Raw genomic sequence first — 21,997 nt, forward strand, 5'->3', positions numbered from 1 at the left:
CACTTGTCATAGCAAACACACAGTGGTTTGGAGTAGTTTGACTGTCTACTTGCCCGACGCAGCTCGCTACAGCAAGTGCCGAAGGAAGCCGACCCTCCAGCAGACGCACTGAGAGAGACGCTGTCTTTTCTCCTGCCGAGAAATCCAACTCCATTGTTTCCAAGCTCCCTTTGCGGGGTGTTGGGAAATCGAGTCCTGAGACAGAGAGATATCAGACCTCCTTCATTCTAAACCAAGGTACGGAACTGATTAGACCCTAAGAGAAATCTTGGATAGATTCTTGGCAAACAGAATACTAAACTTATGCTACACCACATTTCTTCCCTCGTACTAGACTTAGGTTACGTACATCGGGGTAGATGTATTTTAGAAGCACCAGTTGAGTACTTTTAGTCTTTATTTATTCATGTGTGTATTTTATGGCTTAGAAACCATGCCATGCTTTTACAGTATTATTTTATAATACTCTTCTTGCTGTATACATTATACTTTACAGCCAGTATTACGATTGTAGCAGTTCATTTCTTCTACATGAGAAAGAAGACTATTCACTAAATACTTTTATTGAAAACGCCTGTCTTTCTATTTCTCTGAACCTCTGATGAAACGAAGCATGCACGATTGACTGAGTAAAATATATATCTATTGTTTCCACGACTCTGAAGATCAGTTTTATCTTGGGGAAACAAAATTGTCATGTTTACGCGGTTATCAGAAGCTAATCCCTTCTTGTTCATTCGAGAATGTTTCTAGTGACCTCTGAGCTAGCTGGCACTCACAATTAAGTTTAATATATTCGATAGAGACCTAGTAGACACAAGTCCTACATCACAACTATAGGATACATTATTCCAATGCGCAGAGCCTATTGGGAATATAGGAACTACACTACAGTAGGCAATATTCACGCTGCACATCCTGTTCAAGACATCTAAGACAGTGTAAACATTGAGGGAAGGAGTATGGACACAATGAATGGATTTTAGTTTAGTGCCATACTAGTATAATAAGAAAGCCCAGTGTCACTACGCCTTAAACAGCTTCCATCCTCTCCATATCCTGGTAACTAGGGCTTTAATAAGCATTGGGGGTACTGCCGGGCATGGCAGAAACGTCATGAAAAATATGGAGCTGCTTCAAGGGACTCACAGGTCATTGCTCTATCAGAGGAAAAAGCACAAAAACAGGTTGGAAACAGTCAACTCAAAGCAGGGCGGCACAGCTTTCCTTGCTTTGTGAGGATTCTTGTCCCTTCACAGACTCATACTTCCTGTGACTGTCCAGGAACACCTTGTAGAGAATGTAAATGTCAGGTCTGCATGAAAAGACAGAGTCTTAAGGTTATAGGCGAATATCTCAGTGTTGTAAGCTGAAACCTATTGGCCTGAAAAAAACGTTTCTTAAATCCATTACACCAAGGAAGTCTTTTGTCCTAAATGCTTATGGCCTTTGAGGTTGGAGGGAGAAGAGATCCCTACATCTAGTACACTGTGTACACTGCCTGCATCTTTGCAAACCCTAGTTTCAGCATACTGACCCTCCCTTTACTCCTTGAGAACCACATACTGAAGATGTTACTCTGACATGGCTTGGGACGCCTTAGCACTGAGTTGTGGGAGTCAATGCCAGAGCAAGTACGTCCCTTTCTGGTGCTGTCCCCAACTCTTGGAATCATCTGCTCCTTGGCCACAGGTGATGGACACTGTGCATATGCGGTCCTGGTTCTTTTGCCCTAATCCAGAGCTTCGGATGAACTCCTCTGTCCGTGAGTGCCTGTGCAGTATCAGTCTAAGAGTTAGGATGGGCTGTTTTCAGTCTTTTAACGAGATTTAACATTTCCTTTTGCTCTTTTTCACAAATTAGATGATGGGAGGACGTCCTGGACTACGTTGGTAAGGCGAGGAGATGCCGGCGTTACAGTCAGCCTTACTTTAACCAGATAAAACAGTAATGCAAGCCAGACAGGACATTACTACACGGCTAAGATCTCAAAGCAGTTCAGATTCTGAAGTGGGCGAAAGATAACACAGTGGTACCAAGCAAAACAACACAATCATAGCAATAAATAAATAAATAAATAATCGAACAAGCTATGTTGTTTACACGAGCTGCTGTACGAGAAGTTCAATGAAGGCTTCAATACAACTGAAGTATTGGTGAGAAATTTCACAATGTAATTCCAAATGTCTTCTGCGCATAAAATCTTCTGCCTCAGGACATTTTCATGCCAATAAAGGTCTGTGTCAGAGGGAATAAAGTACACTTTAGTACCTTGCCTTGCCTAGTCCCTGAGGCCTTTGCTTGTATTTGGATATTGTCCCTGTTGCACTCTCAAACACGAGCCTCTAGTGTCCGACCTACACTGCGGTCTTCTTCTCTGATCTGTGGTGGTATAAAGACGCCACCTTGACCCATCATCTTAGTCCCTGGTACACCTTAACCCAAGCTCAGAAAAATGGCAGTGATGCAAAACACAGGTGAGACAAATCTTTCTGGTTTGTACATTCACCTCACCTGGTTTCAGAGGTACGGGGTCTGGTAAGAGATCTGGTACGATCAGTAGGTCTGCGGCGACTCCAAAGACACTGAGGGATGGTGCGTCACTTCCTGGAATCGGAAGGCCAACTGACCATGGAACAGATCCTTGAAGGCAAATGCTGTACTCCTAGCCCCACTTGTTCTGTCTGTGCCTAGACAACTTGACTTCTCAAGTTTCTTGTCTAAAGCTTTCATTCTTTAACCTACAACTTGCTTCAACTCTATATTTTTTCTGTAAATCTACTCTAGTACTGAAGCTGCTTGGGGTTCGTTCGCCAGACGCTTCCAACCAACTAGCACATGGAAAAGTGAATTTACTCTCATCCACTGTAAAGGCCACAGCGATTCCTCTCTCAAAGTCCAACTTAAATGTACTGTAACTATCAACCATGTTCTCACACCTTTTGCACTCATTTAAAACACCTTTTTTTTTATACCTTGGCTCTCTCGAAACGTTTAGAGATTTAGAGGGAGATTTACAAATCTTTAGTAAAGTCCATATTGTGGTGCAAAATCAACTGTGAATTGTGTGAAAATAGCATTTAAGGATTAGAAAACCACTCGAGGAAAGGATTCACAAAGTTTGCACTGCACAGCGAACAGAGTATTTACTAAGAAAAAAATAAGAATTACAAGAAGCCTCTAGGTGCAAAAAAAAATACCACCACCTAAGACTAAGTGGTAAGCAAGTGAAGGTTAAAGATAACCATAGCTTAAATAATTGCTGTCAGAATGATGACCGGTCTGCCTAGTGGTCTTAAAATGTTACTATGTTCAATGTACTGAAAACTGACTGTATGTGTGCTACATTTGAACAAGTGTTTCACAAAGTATATGTATGATATGCTGACTGAACAAAACTGGATTTATTACCCATACATGGATGCTGCTGTTTTTCATTGATCTTTATGAAAAGTGTTTTACTTTTAAAACAACTTAGGGAAGTATACAATTATGTTGTGTCTATGAACCGTGTATGAAAAAATGCCTTCCAAAATATATTTCTCGGCTGCCACTCCACTGCGCTGTGCACTTGATGATGTTTAAAATGTAGACTTTCCTGCAGTACTTAAGACTTTGATCTGTCACTTGTGCGAATGATGAAGTGCAGGCCATTGGCCTTGAGCATAGCTGCATTCTGGCTGCCAGGAAACATCAGGCTGCTCCCCTGATAAAGATGGCGGTCCATTCACTAGTTGTAAATTATTGTGATATTCTAATATGGATTCCCCAATGGTTGCACTGAAGACTTTGTGATTAAGTACACTTTTAACCATTGTTTTAACAAATGTCATTTTGCGGTTCGCTGTTTGTGATTTCCAAAATATGAATATCTATTTTAACTTTGTACATCTCACCCATAACCCTGGGTTGTGTATCTGTTTCACATGCACAGTTTCATCTGTGGTGTCCCTCCAGTAACCTTGCTGTAAACAGTGACCGTGTTCATCATTCACAGGAGACCCCTTAACTCCCAAGAAGCTATCTATGCAAATGCTTGCCGTACAACACAACCATCTGTGTCACACAATATGTGCCTCACAGGACATAAATCATGAGAAAGGATACTGGTAGCTTGAAGAACCACACCGGTGGTGCACATAACAAGCGCAAATGTGCAAGAGAATGTGTGTCTTTGTAAGGCAGGAGCGCGCTCTTCACATATCGCCAAAATGGCACAGAATATCGCCATAGAACATGCAGATAAGGATGCAGAAGACTATGTTAATCTTTTGGCCACAGAATCAGATCGTTGTGCCATCAAATGCTGTTAGTTAGCCTAGTGAGTGCGGCTAAAGTTGTAACTCTGTTAATATGGATACAAAGCTGTGGGTAGGGCGACCATGAGGGGAGTTCAAACGGAAGTGTTGGTGGGAGGTGGTGATATTACTTAAAGATCAGAGGTGGCACCAGTGTTCTTTCAAAGCAGAGAAGAGAGATGGCTTCTACCTGCAGACAATGCTAATCTGGGTTTGCTTTAGTTAGAGGTGATAACACAACCCACCCAACAAGCCCCTCCCACAATGCGTCAAATGTCGCCGCGCCTCACCTGTAAAGCCGCGTACCACATGAGCCAGTCCAGGCGATAGTGGAACGGACTCAAGACACAGGGGCTCCGCTTCAAGTCACCAGGCTTGCACCTGAACTCGTACTCTTCCCACACCGCGCCAGGGTTGTCGTGGTGCCGGCAGGAGGTCCCTTGGAGGACGATCTCCGTTCTAACCTTTGTAATCCTGCAAGAGGAGAAGAGCTGCTTCACAAGGAAAGATAGTGACATGTTCATATCCCCACAGAAGACTTTTCAATGACTATGAAGTAACTGTAATGAATAATACACACTGCAAGCAATAGCGGGGTTCAATCTGTGAGGTGGAACCCGCCCACTAAGCCGGACTAGGAATGCCAGGCCCTGCCAGCCGCAGTACTGCCGATGCTGCCCACTCACACTGATGAGCCGAGGCACACTCTCAAAGGTGTCTGCAAGTCCAGTTCAATGATACCTTAGAGCAGGGTTCTCCAAAATTGGTCCTGGAGGGCCGGATCCATGCCAGATTTTTAGCATATCCCCATTTAGAGAAATGTAGTTACAGGGCACAAGTCCTAAAAAAAGAAGTGGGGGGACGCTGTCACCGGAAGTGACGTCACTACAGGAAGTGACGTCATGAAAGGTGGATCCAATCTCGTCCCAGAGAGGCAAAACAAGTGAAGTCCAGCTGTTTGGCAGGGGGGATGGCGTCCACCCTGTAAAATAGGTGGGAGGACGCCATCCACCCTCGTGGTACCCCGACTCGAGCCCTGTGTATTTATCTTAAAAATCTGGCATGGATCCGGCCCTTCAGGACTGACTTTGGAGTACCCTGCCTTAGAGCACAGGGTTGAGTGTGTGATTCTGAGACACCCAAGCCTTTGGTAGAGGATCTCATGAAAGAGATGCAGCCTCTGGGATCCCAGAGTAAAGCCCTCGCACCATCAACAACCAGCTTTTTCCGGAAAAGACCCCTGGCCAGAAACGCATTTTTAGAATGCCCTTGGGGTGGGCATAAAATAATGATGTTTGGTAGTAAAGAGAATCTCACTTTCATCCCAGCAATACACTTACAAATAGCCCTTCTCTGGGAGATGAAACAACAATGTAAAATTGCAAGAATGCATCAGAGCTTACGGAAGAGACCACAAGACAAACAGGGCACTGAAGAAGAGAAGAGAAAACAAAGGATTGGTCACATTTTACCGACTGGGGGGTTGTGAGGCCGCAGTTCACTCGGGCATAATATGAAAATAAATTAGACAGCAGGTGCAGTTAGGTATTAGCGTTTGAGTTTTGGCCAATTCTTCCCCCCACGCAAGATCTCTCCTCCTACCTTCTTGTGACTTCAGCTGCCTCTATGGCCTAAATGCAAAATGGCCATCATTGAAAGGTATTTAATGTAAATCTGTAAGGCATGACATATGCATTTCCATTGTTACTTTTAAACTTGAAGGGCACTACTTGGCACTGCTCCTACTTCATGGAAGGTTCAAGACAGAGCATGTCACAATCCATTGCCCGGTTAAACAAGCATTGGCAAAAGCAATAGGTCTTGCCTATGCAAGAGGTCCTGGCTTTGCCAATGTGTTTTAGCCAACTTGCACACCAGCATGGCTAAAAATGGCATAGAGGAATGTGACGTAGAGTGGCATCGAGTGGAGTGGTTTAGAATAGCATGAAGTGGACTGTTATAGAGTTGAATGGCTTAAAGTGGAGAGAGAGGAGTGTCAAAGAGTGGCGCAGAGTGGAGTTGTGTTGCGTAGACTGTCGCAGAGTGGAGTAGAGTGTTGGAGTGGCGTGGAGTGTTGTAGCACGGAGTGGAGTCGACTGACCTTGAGTGGACTGGAGTAGAGTATCATAGAGTTGAGTGGTGTGGCGTGGAGTAGAGTGTCAGAGCGGAGAGTCGGAATGGAGTGGAGTAGGGTAAAGTACAGTGTGGTAGAGTGGCGTGAAGTGGTGTATCGTAGAGTGGATGTCATAGACCTAATTCTGATACATTCTGAAATATATGTACAATTTATTTACTGGCATTTAAATTTTGCTGTGTGCTAGAAAAAATATCACACCCTAACGCCTGTCCTTCCACATCCCCAGTACTTAGCAAATCCTCTCACTTCCAGCCAGAGAAACAAAAGTAAACACCAAGCTCCCTGAAAGACAGAGCCTAACATTTGACCTCTGTTATTTCACAGCAAATGTGACTAGATGAAAACAAGCTGTAAAGGCCTGTTCATTGCTCATTTACCTCTGAACTCCAGCATGGCTATTTTGGTGGTACTTTAGCATCCCATACTCCCCTACTTCCAGCGCCTATAGCTTGGGCATGCAATTGAGTAAGAAGATTGTTTAAGATATGCTCTTAGTAAAGAGCACTGACCAAAATAAACAAGGTTGCAGACCGAACATTGTTCCTCACAGATATGCAAGATGGATGCACTGGCAGAGTAAAGTAGAATCAGTCAAGCAGAAAGATAGGAGGCAGGAAACCTTCTCTCAGAAGTACAGTATGTTTGCTGCTGTGAACTAGCATACAGGAGACAACTGAAAACACATGTGCTCTCCTGGAGTGCCTCACAGAAAGAGCAAACACTCGTGGAAGAATACAAGGAGCCATTCACCGAGGTGCTAAACAAGCTATGCTCCACCGGAGGGACAAAGACATGTTGGACAGCCTAAAACAAATAACGCCAGTGAACAGAAAGCAAGTCGATGTGAGTTACAAAACACAAAGCCAATGATAAGCGAAGGGTGAAAGCATTCCGAGGGAAGCCCTCAGCATGTCCCCAATATGTCTTTTCAACAAGACAGCTGGACTGTCTGGTAGGCTTCGACCTAAAAATACTAATATTAATGCCAAAGTCTGACTTCAAAACTGAAGAGAAAGCCCGGACGTTCCCTAACTACATCACCACCCTTCCTCCCTACAGGATTTTCTAAAAGTTTTCCAATTCACTGTTGGCCCCATCCATACTCTAGTGGCAAAACTCCCTCCTAGTCCTCCCACCCTTTAGCTGTGCTCTGTATCACAGTGGACAAGCATTCGGAGTAAGCTTCAAGTCTCAGTGGCTTTCACTAGGTTATTGGTTGCTTCAGGTCCTTTGTTCAAATAATGTGACAAGGCTTTGGGTAAGCCAGGAAGCCATAAAGATGTTGCAGGTGGCCACATGGACAGCCCACCTTGAGTAACTGGGGCTGAAAAGACTACTTCGATACAAAGGACTTTCTTCTCCCGCTTTTCTGTGTTGGTCCATTTCCACCAGACTCGCCCTTGTCCTCTTGGGCCTTTTTTATGCGGACAGCCACAACGGGGCTTGGATGAAAAGACTTTCACACATGTTTGCATAAGGACGTAATCACACCAGTGACACATTTTGTGCACTAGGTTACAAGTGGTGTGTAAATATGCAGGTGTTAAGAAGCATCTTCGCAATGAGTGACTGCAACCTCTGGTGCTAAGGGGCTGCTCCCAACAGGAGCGAAGCTGCTATTGGTTGCTTAGACAGTAGGACGCCGCTCAGCTGCCTTGAAACGTTGACACAGGCTCTTAGCATCATGTGTATGCAAGCTTTTCTTGGGGCCCTCAGGGCCTTTGGCAGTCCATTGGTCTGATTTCTTTGCTTAGGAGCTGCTCTTGGCACAGGAGTGGTCACCCGCCACCTGCGGCAGGGGCAGCAGACCTGAATGTGTGCAGCCCTTAACACCTTCCGAGCGTCGAACGTTCAGCGCCCAGTGCTGAACATTCGAATAACGAATGCTGACCCGTCGGCCAACGGTCGTGCGCAGCACTGGCAAGGTAGTGCTCGTGACGACCGTTGGTCAACGGCAGCACTTAAAGGGTTAAATCAATTGGCGCCACTCCATGTGCCTCGTTCTGATTCCTGTAATGGAAAGATTAATGCCATTAGGGTATTTCACATGTGGAAATCTCTGAGTTGTATCTTACTGATGTGCCTTCACCATGGCCCATGTTTGGCCTTTATCGAGTGGTAAGAAAATATGTTTTTCAATTATATCTCATAAAGCAAAACTGTACGATAAACCTTTTACTCAAGGCGGCGTTGCAAAGATCAGATGAAGAGCAGGATGTGCTTTATCCTAAAGACATTTTAAAACAATCCCGCAAAAAACATGCAAGGAAAGAAAGCTCAGTTTCTTAACTGGGCATCACAAGGCAGCTCAGACAGCAGCTACATTTTGAAATGTAGTAAGTACACCAGGTCACCAGTGAACAACAACCTCTCAAATGATGCACACAATCACTGGATTGCAAGGGAAAAAGCAACCACCTTGGTTTCTCCTGAAGTGATGTTGCGATGTTCCTTTAACGTTTGTACGACGAAACGTAAAACCCAACATGTACTTATTTCTCAGCCCTTAGTGCTTAATTTGAGCCGGTGGTTTCTGGTGCTCAGCCCTGCTCTAAATTGTCAGCACCTGTGCTTGTGACAACCTGCCACAAGATGGCGATGCCTGGCTAATTTAAAGATGACCACAACAGTTAATTATAAATCCAATATACATTAAAAGTTACTGTTACCTGCCATCCAAGAAGTTCTAAATAGCTTTGGGGCCTGAATCAGTTCGTATTGTTACACTTGTAGGAGTGTGATGGTTAGTAGTTGTGTTGTTACTATCATGTCATAAAGTATTTGAAAAGTACTAATACAAATAACTACAGAGAAACAGTGGACTTTGGGTCAACACCCTGTAGCCATTGACTTTCCAGTGTTTTTTATGGTTTGCTAATATTTAGGTAGGCTGTCCGTCAAGGTCATGGCATTTCTTGGATGGTTACATTGTCTAATTTGTATTCCCATTGAGTTCTGATGATGGAGCATCAAGTAGTCCTTTTGTTTGGGACCAAAATCTCATTAAAAATTAAAAAGATAAAAACAAACATGTCTGGTCTCCTGCCATCCACCCAACAGCTCCAGCAGCATTACTCCCACCCGCCTGAAGCAACGCTCTCTGCTGTGTATAAAGCTGAGAGCCGGCGCTGCACTGACAGGTTCTGTGAGAAAGCAGCTGTCAGTATGGCCTAAAATCCTCAGTCACTGCAGGTCTGAACAGACCCACATGGACAGAGGATGATGGTGTTTCAGATTCTCTGGCACTCTCTGGTCTGCAGAGCCCTGAGTGGGTGAGACGAAAGACTGTCACCTGCTATTCCACTGCTTTTTCGGGTCTCTGGGCAAGACAGGGAGAACATGAGAAGCTGTGCACAGCCCTGGAGTTACTTTATCATAGATCCATCAGGTTGTAACTGGATTGCTCTTCTTTCAATGAAAGGTTTTGTTCTCCTTCTATGGGCTCTGAGTTCCTCTTACTGTTCTTTCTTGATTTTTTCTAGCTATCCCCATGAACTAGGTATTCTCTGTGGCCTTGGTTTTTACATCTATGCAGCTTGCTGTGATGTCTGCCAGAAGGAGCTCATTTAGGGCCAGATGTAGGTAAATACCATTTACCGATTCTAAAATACCGAATTTTACCGATTTGGTATTTTAGAATCGGTAAATGGTATGTAGGTATTCATTCGGTAATTGTTACCAAATCGGTAAAATTTGGTAAATACCGATTCGGTATTTACCGATTCGACATTCCCCATTCATTCCTATGGGCCTGGAGGCCTATAGGAATGAATGGGGAATACCGAATCGGTAAATACCGAATCGGTAAGAGGGGGAAGACCTACAACGGTGGCAGGGTGTCACATTGACACCCTGTTGCACCCCTGAATAGTGCATGGGTGCACATGTGGCACACATACATGCCCTAAGGGCATGTATGTCTGCCACATGGCACTGTTAAAAAAGCACAAAATTGCTTTTTTAACGGTTTTCGTTATTTACCACCAAATTGTAGTTGGTGGTAAATAACGAATCCTTACAAGTGGAAAGCACTCACTTGAGTGCTTCCTTCATGAAGAATTCGGTAATTTACCAATTCCTTAAATTACCGATTCGGTAAATTACCGAATCCTTAAATTAGGCCCCTACATCTCAAATGCCTAATATTGGTCGTAACGGCCAAAATTCGGTAATTTCGGTCGTTACCGACCCGTATTAGGCTTCCTACATCTGGCCCTTGGTATTTACTCGTTTTCTTACTATCAGCGTTTTTTGATCAAAATGTTCAATTCTATCTCCTACTCTCCATGTGAACTCCTGGATCAGCATAAACTCGACTGTGTTTCATTTTATTTACATTCACCAAACCCCTAATCAATCCCCAGTTCCTGTTTACTGGGATTACTTAAAATGTAGTCCGCCTCAAGTTATTAGTTGGGTTTTAGTAAAAGTCTGAGTATGTTAACACATTCAAGTGTCAGTTTAGATGATGCGGCGAATTTCAACAATTCTCTTTCAGGGAGAGAAAGCCTGACTATTGTGGTGTTATCAGGGATCTGAGAACCATTTGTGAAGTTAGTCATGTTTAGAATTTGGACTAAAAAAAATTGGATTTACTTGCTTGGGGGAAAGTTTTGCTGCTGTGATAAGGAAGATAGCTGATTATTGTCTCAACCAAATGTTGGGGGTTGTTTTGTTTCTTGTGCTCCTAATCTTGTGACTGATGTGACAGTATACATATTTTTCTTTATCAGGCACACATATAGAGGTCAAGCAATTGGTTGAGACACTGCAGTCGAAGGTGCAGTGGAGGATTCAACTTTCCAAGTCTGATATTTCTGTGTTTTGGAATCTACTAGCTAAAGGGTTCTGGAATTGACTTGTTTTGATAGATAAACAAATAGTTATCCCATGACATAGTGGCAACCATTCCCCTACAGCTGCTGCAGGTACAGCTGTTGCAGACACCAGACAGATCCTGCAGCATAACCTGTGGAGTTGTCAAATTTCCCCGTGGCTGATAAAATGCATCAACATTTTGTAAAAACTAAGAAGGTTGTAAGCCTAGTGCTGAAATTCAGACAGCTTTTCTGTCTTTGCGACTGCTAAATTGAGCAAAATTGAGCTGGGTAACGCCAACACCTGACACGGAAAGCATTAGGCAGCTGAAAAATAGGCCAACAAGTGTGCTATATAAACATCTTATTATTGTTGCTTGTATCACATGCATGCCGACATTTTAGAGGAGTAAATTGGGAGATTTAAAAATAATAATCAGGAGAATGTATTACTCCCATTGACTTCTATTGAGGCCTGAATCGGGTCTATTGGCATGCACGGGACTTTCAGGTGCGCTGCTGCAGGATCCGATAAGAGAAATGCAAATGTACGTTTTTCCTCCCCTCACAGGAAGGAGCATGGGGGAAAGCACTATGGCAGGCAGAGAGAGCATGAGAAATCTGTAATCACCTGCAGGAGCAGGTTACTGGCAGCGCATACTCCGAGTCGCACAGAAGCAATCCCCGTCAGCTTTAGCCCGCTGAGGAATTGGGTTTTCCTATGCAGGAGGAATTGGATTTTTCTATGCAGGAATCGGGAGGCGTGAGACTAACCTTGAATTTGGCAGCCGCCCGCCTGTATCGGGAGGGTTGGCATGTATGATATCGTTGGGATAAATAAATTAAACTCTGTACTGTACATTATAAGGATTTTGCCAGTCAGCGAGGAGTTCTCCGACTTTATATTGTCACAGAGTGCCAATGTGTCCTGGAGTATTCATGTTATGCACAGCTGGGCTTATTTTAGTTAATAAAACAAATAGGTGTCTGCCAGCGCCCTCCCACCCAACACTACTCCCTGCGTATTTTACTGCTCTCTAGAAGCCCTCAGAAGCCAAAGTAAACTTAGCCTCACATTCTATGTCATGCATGTTAGCATGAGGGTTTCCACCAGCTCTTCAGCAAGGATCCGCCAATGCTCGAAAGACAAACAAATCAGCAGTATTCACTTTCTTGTAAATCTGTGAAGCGCAGCGTGGGTTGCCCGAAGGGGTGGCTCTGTTCTGGCGGGCTCTGTTGACACTGGAGGCTGACGCACAGCCACTTCCTGTGGGCCAGCAGTTGAGGGCCGCCGCCGCCGCGCCCCGAGGCTGCCCCCTCCCTCAGTGATTGTTACCCCGACAGTTAATAGGCTTTAGCGCTCGGCGGCCGCACTGCGCAGCGCATGCAGGGGGCTGAGTTATGAGTCGTGGCTCGATGCCCAGGGCCTGGAAACACCCTGTAAATCAGAGACACCAAATTAGTAATAAAAAGCATGTTCCTACTGTGCGACTCGGAGCATGTCAGCTTTCACATGGCTGCATATTCATTACAAGCTGCAGCCTGGCTTTTATTGGTTTACATAAGATGGGGTTACAAACACGAGGTGCGCTGCCTGCTTGGAGGGCTCTGCAAAGACCTGGAAAACAATTCTGACATGGGAGGGGAGAAGAAAACACCTATTTTAAGAACCTTTTGGCTAGAGTACGGATAGTACACGGTTGGGCTCCAGAAGGGTTCAAAGCCAAATGGGCCAAAGACCAGAAGTGGAGAACATCTCGGATGTGGTCTCCAGCTACACGCGTTAAGTGGTGAGCCGTTTCAGAAATTGAAGTTGTTTGTACGTGGAAGGGCCTGTGCCGGCTTGGAGGTACATGTGGTGGATGAACCTGGACAAGATGTGAGGGGACCCTCTACTGGCCAGTGGAACACGTATTACGCGGCTTTGTGACTTTTTTCGCATATTTTCATTGAGTGTGCACTGTCATCTGTGACTGAAACCCTTCAGTGAACTGAGTACAGATGATGGACTCTTTTTATAGAAGAGTGGAACCCCTACTGGCACTGACTACCATCACACCTGCTAGGTAGGCACGAACCAAGGGATCAAGAAACACTCTGGTTGGCTACGTGCTCTTTGTAGATGGCCATTCACTCACTTAGTTTCAAGAGCCTTTGATGCCGAAGTTTTCTCAAACTTTTATGGAAACTCAACTGACAATCTCCCATTGTGATGCAAACTGTCAAGCGATTCCAAAAGGAGGCACCCCAAACAAGAAATCTCCCACTTCATCTGTCTTTGTAAGTCATGGAGGCATAGTACATGTAAGACTGCCATGGCTCTGCAAGACAGCCTTAACAGAACTGCTAATAAAGTAGCGCCGGAAAGATCATTTAAAATCAATTGTAGACAGAAAGAGCGTGCCTGGAGAGCACACTATGATGTAGCTCACAAGAAGACTTACTGTGCGGCACTTGAGGATTACAAGAATCTAATAATTCAAGCCAAAACTATCTATTACTCAAGGAAGATACAGGACGCTGCAAATTCTGGCAGAGAACTGTTTTCTCTATTTAACGCCCTGCTTAACTGCCCACGTGACGCTAACTTTATGCCAGACCAAGCTTTTACGGATAAGCTGGCCTCTTACTTTCAAGTTAAGGTACAATCCGTCTATAATGACCTGGCAATTGCAGCCAACTACACAGAGAGTATGCAAGATAGGCAAGCTGCTATAAGCAGCACCCAGGGTAGTCTATCTCAGTTTCCTCTACTTGATGAGAAAATGGTGGCAGATCTGCTGCTAAAAACCAAGTCTGGCTCACCCATGGATCCATGCCCTTCCCAAGTACTGCATCTGGCACCTACAGAGATCAGTGCTCTAGTATTGCCGGTTTTGAATCAAGCCTCGATCTCAGGAGTTTTTCCGCTAGTATGGAAAAAGGCCTGCATACGGCCGCTACTAAAAAAGACAAAGCTAGACCCTACGGATGAAAAAAACTATCGCCCTATCTCCGCCTGCCCTTGCCATCTAAATTACTGGAGAAAGCCATGAACCTGGAGCTATCATTCCATCTTGAGACTAACAACATCCTCGATAACACCCAACATGGCTTCCGTGCTAAACATTCCACGGAAACAACACTAATAATGGCTGCAGAGGAGATAAGAAAGGGCATGGACAAGGGAAGTAGAGTCACCTTGGTCCTGTTGGGCCTAACTGCGGCCTTTGACACCGTAAACCACGAGGTTCTCATTCAAAGGCTCAGGGACTCGGGTGTCAAGGGCATAGCGCTGGATCTCCTGACCTCCTTCTTGTCCGATTGATAACCATTCCAGAAGATAACTTGTTCTCTATCAGAAAAATCACCCTCCCTGGAGGAGTTCCTCAGGGATCTGCGTTGGCTCCCACCTTGTTTAATATCTATGTGGTCCCCCTGGCGAAATTAATTAAAAAACAAGGCCTTGAGCTGGTGTCATATGCAGATGACACTCAGCTGATCGTGTCAGTCTCCCATTCTGTGGAATCCAAGGCAGCCGACTTTTCTCTCTGTATGTCGAAGGTCATGCTGTGGATGAAACAGAACTTCTTAAAGCTGAATACGGGAAAAACGGAAGTGCTTGAGTTCGGCCAAAAAGCATCTATCTAGAATCAGCTCTGGTGGCCCACCTCAGCAGGGGCCTGTCCGGACCCAGTGGCCAAATTTGAGAACCTCGGTATAGTGTTCGATAAAGACATGTCCTGGAGGCCACAGATTAACCAAGTGGTCTCAGCATGCTTTTTCACGCTTAAAGGGCTGAGAAAGATTTCGCCGTTTATCCCTTTCTGCCTCAGGAAAACTGTTATAATTGCCACTATCTTCTCCAGAATTGACTACGGCAATGCCCTCTATCTTGGAGCTGGCATTGCACAAATGGCGAAGCTGCAATCAGTTCAAAACCCAGCAGCGAGACTGCTTCTTAATCTGCCTTAGTATCACCCCACCTCTCGTTTAATTAGGCAGTTACACTGGCTCCCAGTGCTACGGCGGGTGGACTTTAAAGCATTATGCTTGGTCCACAAGGCACTGTCCGGAGATGGTGCCTCCGACCTCCAACATCTATTCACTCGGTATCATCCAACGTGCCTTTTGAGGTCTGCTACGCAGGGTTTGATCACTGTCTCTAAGTTCAAAAGACAACGATGGGGAGGCAAGGGTTTTTCCCATCTGGCCTCAAGGTTATGGAACTCAATCCCGTCACAGCTTAGACAGATCTCCAACCGGAGGTTGTTCAGGAAGGAAATCAAAACATGGCTTTTTACACAATGATATATTTGCTAGCCCTTGCTCAGTTATCTTACACAGAGCCAAGACGCCTCGGCAATAGTGCGCTTTAGAAATACCATCAGTCAGTCAGTCAGTCAGTAAGGGGGCATAGCACACATAACATGAGAGCTGGTAGTACTCCATGTTTTACCAGAAACAAATGTTCTCTGTCCTACAGGGACAACTTTGTGCTCAGTAAAATGATTAGAACCAGAAGCTCACCCGTGTGAATCGGAACAGAAACACCAATTTTTTGCTGCTATTTCTGATACCATACTATTTCCAAATCAATTTGTAATCTGCTTGTAAAACCGATGCTAGGGCCTTCCTGTGCTGAACCAAGGCCTTCTTCAACTTATTTACATTATTTTCTGCATACCATCTGATGTTTCTGTTTCATGACTTTTCCACTCTTTGTAAGGATTAATTTCAAGTGTTAGTCTCAATACTCCGCCAACCTCCACGTTTCCAACTAAGTACTAAAATTGTGACCTCTAAGTCTCAGTGTCCTCTTTTCCTGAAAGTAACTTACCGCTTCACGTTCCTTAGGATCCTTTAGGTATGAATCTGTCAAGTGCACCCCCCTCTCTGTTGGTAAACATTTTTTGGAGTCTCTCCTCATCAGACAAATGGTTCACAACATACACAATTCTGGTTGGCCATCTCTGGGCACAATCTAACCTGAATGTTCTTGCTGTGTTTGTGACCTTCAGAATTAGACATCAAACTTCAGATGAACCTCGACCAGTAAAATACTTCTGGGCTTGCTTCAGTTATAGTTCAGAGAGCATGTGGCATGAGGTTTAGTCAAGATTCTCTTCCTTTTCGAGCGCGGCCAAAGCAGACTTGCATATGGCTGTTCCCTTCCTGTAATGGCACATGCAAGCTAAAAGGGATGTGCCCACAGCAATTCTGAACGGATAAGACTTATTCAAACATTTTCATACATCCTTTTTGTGCTAGTGCGTCATGTGTACATTGGCAACACAAACCGATTTTTGTTGTCTGTGGCCAGTGCATAGTATGAAAATCTTTCGCCTTCCCTCAAGGCCACTTTGTTTAGCACCTTTTAAGGCATCATACTCTGTAACCACTAGGTTACATCCCTGACAGTGGTCCTCAAGTTACTGTCTCCCACCCTACATATTCCTGAACACGGCTATACCTTAAACCCACGCACTTGCAATTCCCTGAATTGTTTCTGAGTTGCCCCATCCAGACTTTTAAGTTGTTTCTCATATTTTCTGCCTCTAGCACATCTTACGTGGCACAAGCAAATTAGGTTTCTCCCTAATTTCACACATGAATGTGTTGTACTGAACAGCACAGGACCAAGATCTGGCCTTTGCGGCACCACCAGTTATATATTCATCCTCGGTTTGTCACAATTATTTATTGGCTTTACAAGAGATACAATACACTTAGAAGCAATCTACATTGAATCGAAACCGTGACTGCTAGATCATACACAATATAGCATAAAGCAAGAACAGAAGACACAAGAGTGTGTTACAAGTGTCCTTTTATATCTTGTTCCAGAGGGGACAGGTCTGAATAAGAGTAAAAGGACATATCCCTGTGGACCACTATGTGGAGCTGCCCAACATCATAATCATTCAACAAGCATTTGCAATGCAATAGGTCTCGCATTATGAAAGTTTGAGCTATTGGTCTTGTAAATGACATTTTTTTATTTATGTGTTGGTTTTGAAAATAGCTAAATTAATAGCTTTGTCATTTACAATGCCAATAGTTATAACTTTCGCAAATGTGACACCTATAGCATTTGTAATGCAACATGTTTTGTATTTACATGACTTAGATGTATTAATATTACAAATAACAATTGCTTTTAATTTTTTAAAATAATTAATACTTAAATAAAAGTGATTCTAATTTATAATGGCAATAGCTTAAACTTTTGTAAATAACTTTTGTGAAGATTATGTTCAGTGTATTTTATTGTGATGAAAATCCAAGAACAGAAGTGAAATATTAACATCTTTTTGTGACATTTGTAATAAAGCTTGAAATATTGGGAGAACATATTTGAACCAGGTGTTGTTGAATGGTTGCAGAGATTGATGCTGTGATGGCGCGGAGTGATGCAGGGGTTGCGCTGAGTGATGCAGGGGTTGCGCTGAGTGATGCTGGGGTTGCGCTGAGTGATGCTGGGGTTGCGCTGAGTGATGCTGGGGTTGCGCTGAGTGATGCAGGGGTTGCGCTGAGTGATGCAGGGGTTGCGCTGAGTGATGCAGGGGTTGCGCTGAGTGATGCAGGGGTTGCGCTGAGTGATGCAGGGGTTGCGCTGAGTGATGCAGGGGTTGCGCTGAGTGATGCTGGGGTTGCGCTGAGTGATGCTGGGGTTGCGCTGAGTGATGCTGAGGTTGCGCTGAGTGATGCTGGGGTTGCGCTGAGTGATGGTTGCGCTGAGTGATGCAGGGGTTGCGCTGAGTGATGCAGGGGTTGCGCTGAGTGATGCAGGGGTTGCGGTGAGTGATGTAGGGGTTGCGCTGAGTGATGCAGGGGTTGCGCTGAGTGATGCTGGGGTTGCGCTGAGTGATGCTGGGGTTGCAAGGGGAACAAAACGAGTATAACAGAGGGCAGAAGGGCACAAAAAGCGAGACTAACAGAGAGCAGAAGGGCAGAAAAACAAGGGAAAAACGATTCTAACAGAGGGCAGAAGGGCACAACTAGTGTTTGTCTGGAATGTCGTTTTTTGTTATTCAGAAAATCAAGAGCGCAGACTTCATTTGGTCTTCGATTTCGCACAGTGGCAGCTTAAGATGATGTGTTTTGCCTCTAATTGTGTTTGTCGTGTTTTTATTCTATAGCCTCTTCTGTAGTCGCTGCAACTTAAGTTTGCAACTGGCACTAGAGTGTTTGAGAAAATAAAAGCTGTATATCTGCTTGTACAAAGAAAAACAAAGCATAGCCTTCTAATCCACAGGCATGGGCGGCTTCCTCCGAAAAGACACCAGAGGCCTTTACTTACTGACCAATAGAGCAGACTCGAGTGCTTAAACCGACGTAATCTGACCTTTTCTAACATAGACGTTCACAGCGTTCAATAATGAAGTCATTTCGAAATCGAATGTACCAGGATATTTTAGATTTGATGACTTTTGGACGATTGAGCATGATTGTAGGTCAGAGTTCTTCAATCTGTGGGGCGCGCCCCCCTGGGGGGGGCGCGATACCATCCCAGGGGGGGCGTGCACCACTCTCTAAAATGCTCCCTTCGTTTAACTTGTAATGTCCGATGATCGCAAGTTGTCACCCATTTAAAATGGGGGCATTTGAAAGGAATACTCTGGAGCAGCAGCAGTTAATCAGCAGGTAGGAACGTCACCACTGACGTTCCACCAATGATGGGGCTGCAGCAGAGATTGCTGGAAGTGCCGTGAAATGTGCGTTCCTAAAGTTCCTGCATTCCGCTGCTTGCTGCCTTTTCTTCTTCGATTCCTGACGTCGCCTGGCTATCAAGGACATTTCTGAAATAAAATCTACATAGAAATAAGAGGGCTTTTTGGAAGAGGGGTGGGAGCGGGATGGCCAGGGGTTCGGCAGTAATGGAGGGCTGGAGGGAGGGGGGGAGGGTTAATCGATGGGGCATGACGTGCTCCTTTTCTAATTCTAATTGTCCTAAAGCAGTGTAATCATCTTCAAGATGTTAGACTGGCAAAGTTACGTAGTAAAACGTCAGAGCATGTGGGCACAACCAAAGCAATTACGGCACTGAATGTAAAATAATAATTTCAAACACCAGATATGTGTCACTGATGTACATTCCGGTATATTGTCTTTGCATAGTAACCTGCAATGAGACACAAGCTTTAGAGATCTTTTTTTCTGGAAAACATATAAAAACTGCAACAACTTATCACTGTCTGAGCACAGCAGAACAATTTGTCGACAGCATGCAGGAAGAATTTTACAAATATATAATAAAACACAATTGCAGGAGGTGCCTCTGTCGTTCTCTAAGCACAGCAAACATTGATTCTGATAAAACTACAAAAGTCACAAAGGAGAAATAACCTTCCAGAACAGAGCCCTTGCTCAAACTGCCCGAACAATCTCTTTTCCAATGAGCTAGGTAATTCCTTAATGCTTTAGCTGCAGTGGGAGGCAAGGAGTTTCCTTTGCTAAAACCAAAAGTGAGCGAATAGACAGTCCACTGTGGACTGTCTGTTCCTTCCTGTTTGGTTTCATAGCAGGGAAGACTCCTTGCCTCTCACTACAGCTGAATCATTTCAGCCCAAGGAATTTAACCCCCTCCTGTTCCTAGAAAGGTGACCACGTTTCTGTTAAAATTACACAGGCAGAAGCACAACATCCACAGGGATAAAATGGCTTCGAGTTACCAAAAGAAAACGCCATGTTTGGTTTAAAGAGCCAGCAAATTACTTGTCTTGACACTAAATACAGTGTTAGAGATAAAGACGTTTGTATTCATTTGTAATGTTACTTTTCTGTCTTTGTTCCCTTTAATTATCAGTCAAGGATCATTCAGGCAGCCCTAGAACAAAATTAACAGTGCTTTCTATTTATATTTGCTGTTCAGAGAATGCACAGATAAGTACTGAAAATATAGCTTTAGGTGACTGCTTATTTGTGTACCGCCTGGGACATCAAAAAAATGAGCTGGCAAGTCTAATCATTAAACTGAAAGTTTGTTGCAAGATCAGCACATTATTTATTTCCTCCACCCTCAATCCCTGGTTAATGCCATAATAGCAATAATTTAACTTGTATCTGAAACCCTTCACCGCTATCAATAACATGCTAGACATCTCAAAGATCATGTCGTCCACTAAACCCAACAACCACTATAATGATCCTTTACCTGCAAAATGCTGGCCCTCTCTAAACCATCTTCTAATCCCATTGTGGACAAAGATCATAAATGCCTCACTATTGCAAGGTCTAATCCCAGCATGCCTTAATACAGGACAAGTCATCCCTTTACTGAAAACACCCTCAGAGAACCCCTCTGTGCCAAACAACTTCAGACCTGTAACTAACATCCCCATGTTGGCCAAAGTCCTGGAAAAATGTGTACAACAACAATTGAGCCGACACATTTCTGAATTCAACCTACTTAATGTTTGCCAATCGGGTTTCCGTCCTAACCACAGCACAGAAACTGCAATCCTACACATCGTAGATGACGCACTGCTGGCTCTTGATCACAATGAAACCTGCCTACTAATCTTGCTAGACCTGTCATTCGCATTCGATACAGTGAACCACGAAAAAATTATAGACCGGATGAAGAACAGAATGGGCCTTGAAGGTACAGTCCATAACTGGTTAAGCTCCTTTCTTGAGAACAGATCACAAAAATTCATGGTCAACCGAACCCTCTCTGGCCCAACAAACAATACAATAGGAGTTCCACAGGGATCAACGCTTTCACCGGCGTTATTTAATCTTTACGTGGAACCACTAACAGAAATACTACAAAAAGCAAACATAGCTTTCCACATGTACGCGGACGACACCCAGCTGTACATCAAGGTGGCATCCACAGAAGAAATTAAGACAATGAACCAAGCACTATCAAGAACCCTCCAATGGCTAACCAAGAATCACCTGAAACTAAATCCACAGAAAACCGAATTCTTACTGATAACACCACATAAAAGCAATCTAAACTTAACAGAATGGACCAAACTTATCACGGCTCTAAACTGTACTCCTAAGATTGTAGATTCCACCAAATCACTGGGAATTACCCTAGATAAAAACCTGAATATGTTAGCACATATTAATACAATGGCAAAACACGCCAGGTTCCACCTGAGCTACTTGCGAAAACTTAAACCTTTCCTGAGCAAAACAGATCTTAAAACAGCAGTACAAGCGCTGGTCATATCAAGAATCGAATATGGGTGCACTACCCTAGCTGGTCTCCCCAAGATTGCAACTGCCCCATTGAAAGCTTGTCTTAATGCAGCCACAAGACTGATAGCGGGTTCAAAAAAATTCGACCACATCTCTCCTCACCTGAAAATGCTAAACTGGCTGCCATTAGAAGCAAGAATTCAATTCAAACTGGCATGTATCACGCACAATACAATTCACCACAAAACTCCAGGTTACCTGGCCCAGAAACTTACGCCATCAGGAGGTAACAGACATTCCAGGAGCAAATCAGACTTTCTTTTGAAACCGGCTCGATTTTGCAAGAAAAAGACGTATGACCGAGCTTTCTCAGGAGCAGCACCGAGAATTTGTAATGCACTCCCACCAAACATCAGAAGAATTACATCCATTGCAACATTCAACAAGCATTTGCAATGCAATAGGTCTCGCATTTACGCAAGTTTAGGCTATTGGCATTGTAAATGACAATGCGTTTTATTTATGTTTCAAAAACGAAAACATAAATCAAAGGCATTGTCATTTACAATGCAAATAACTCAAACTCGCGTAAATGCGAGACCTGTTGC

General features: G+C 44.1%; 1 protein-coding gene across 1 annotated transcript in view; it reads right to left on the minus strand.

Moving 5' to 3' along the window:
- LMF1 (lipase maturation factor 1) overlaps positions 1–21,997 on the minus strand; it is a 705,094-nt gene that overhangs the window by 52,912 nt on the left and 630,185 nt on the right. The window contains exon 7 of the mRNA XM_086940536.1: positions 4,589–4,772. Coding sequence (XP_086796662.1) covers positions 4,589–4,772 — 184 coding nt within the window. The remainder of the gene's footprint in view (positions 1–4,588; positions 4,773–21,997) is intronic.

This window comes from Lissotriton vulgaris, chromosome 10, assembly GCF_964263255.1.
Source record: "Lissotriton vulgaris chromosome 10, aLisVul1.2, whole genome shotgun sequence".
Taxonomy (NCBI): Eukaryota; Metazoa; Chordata; class Amphibia; order Caudata; family Salamandridae; genus Lissotriton; species Lissotriton vulgaris.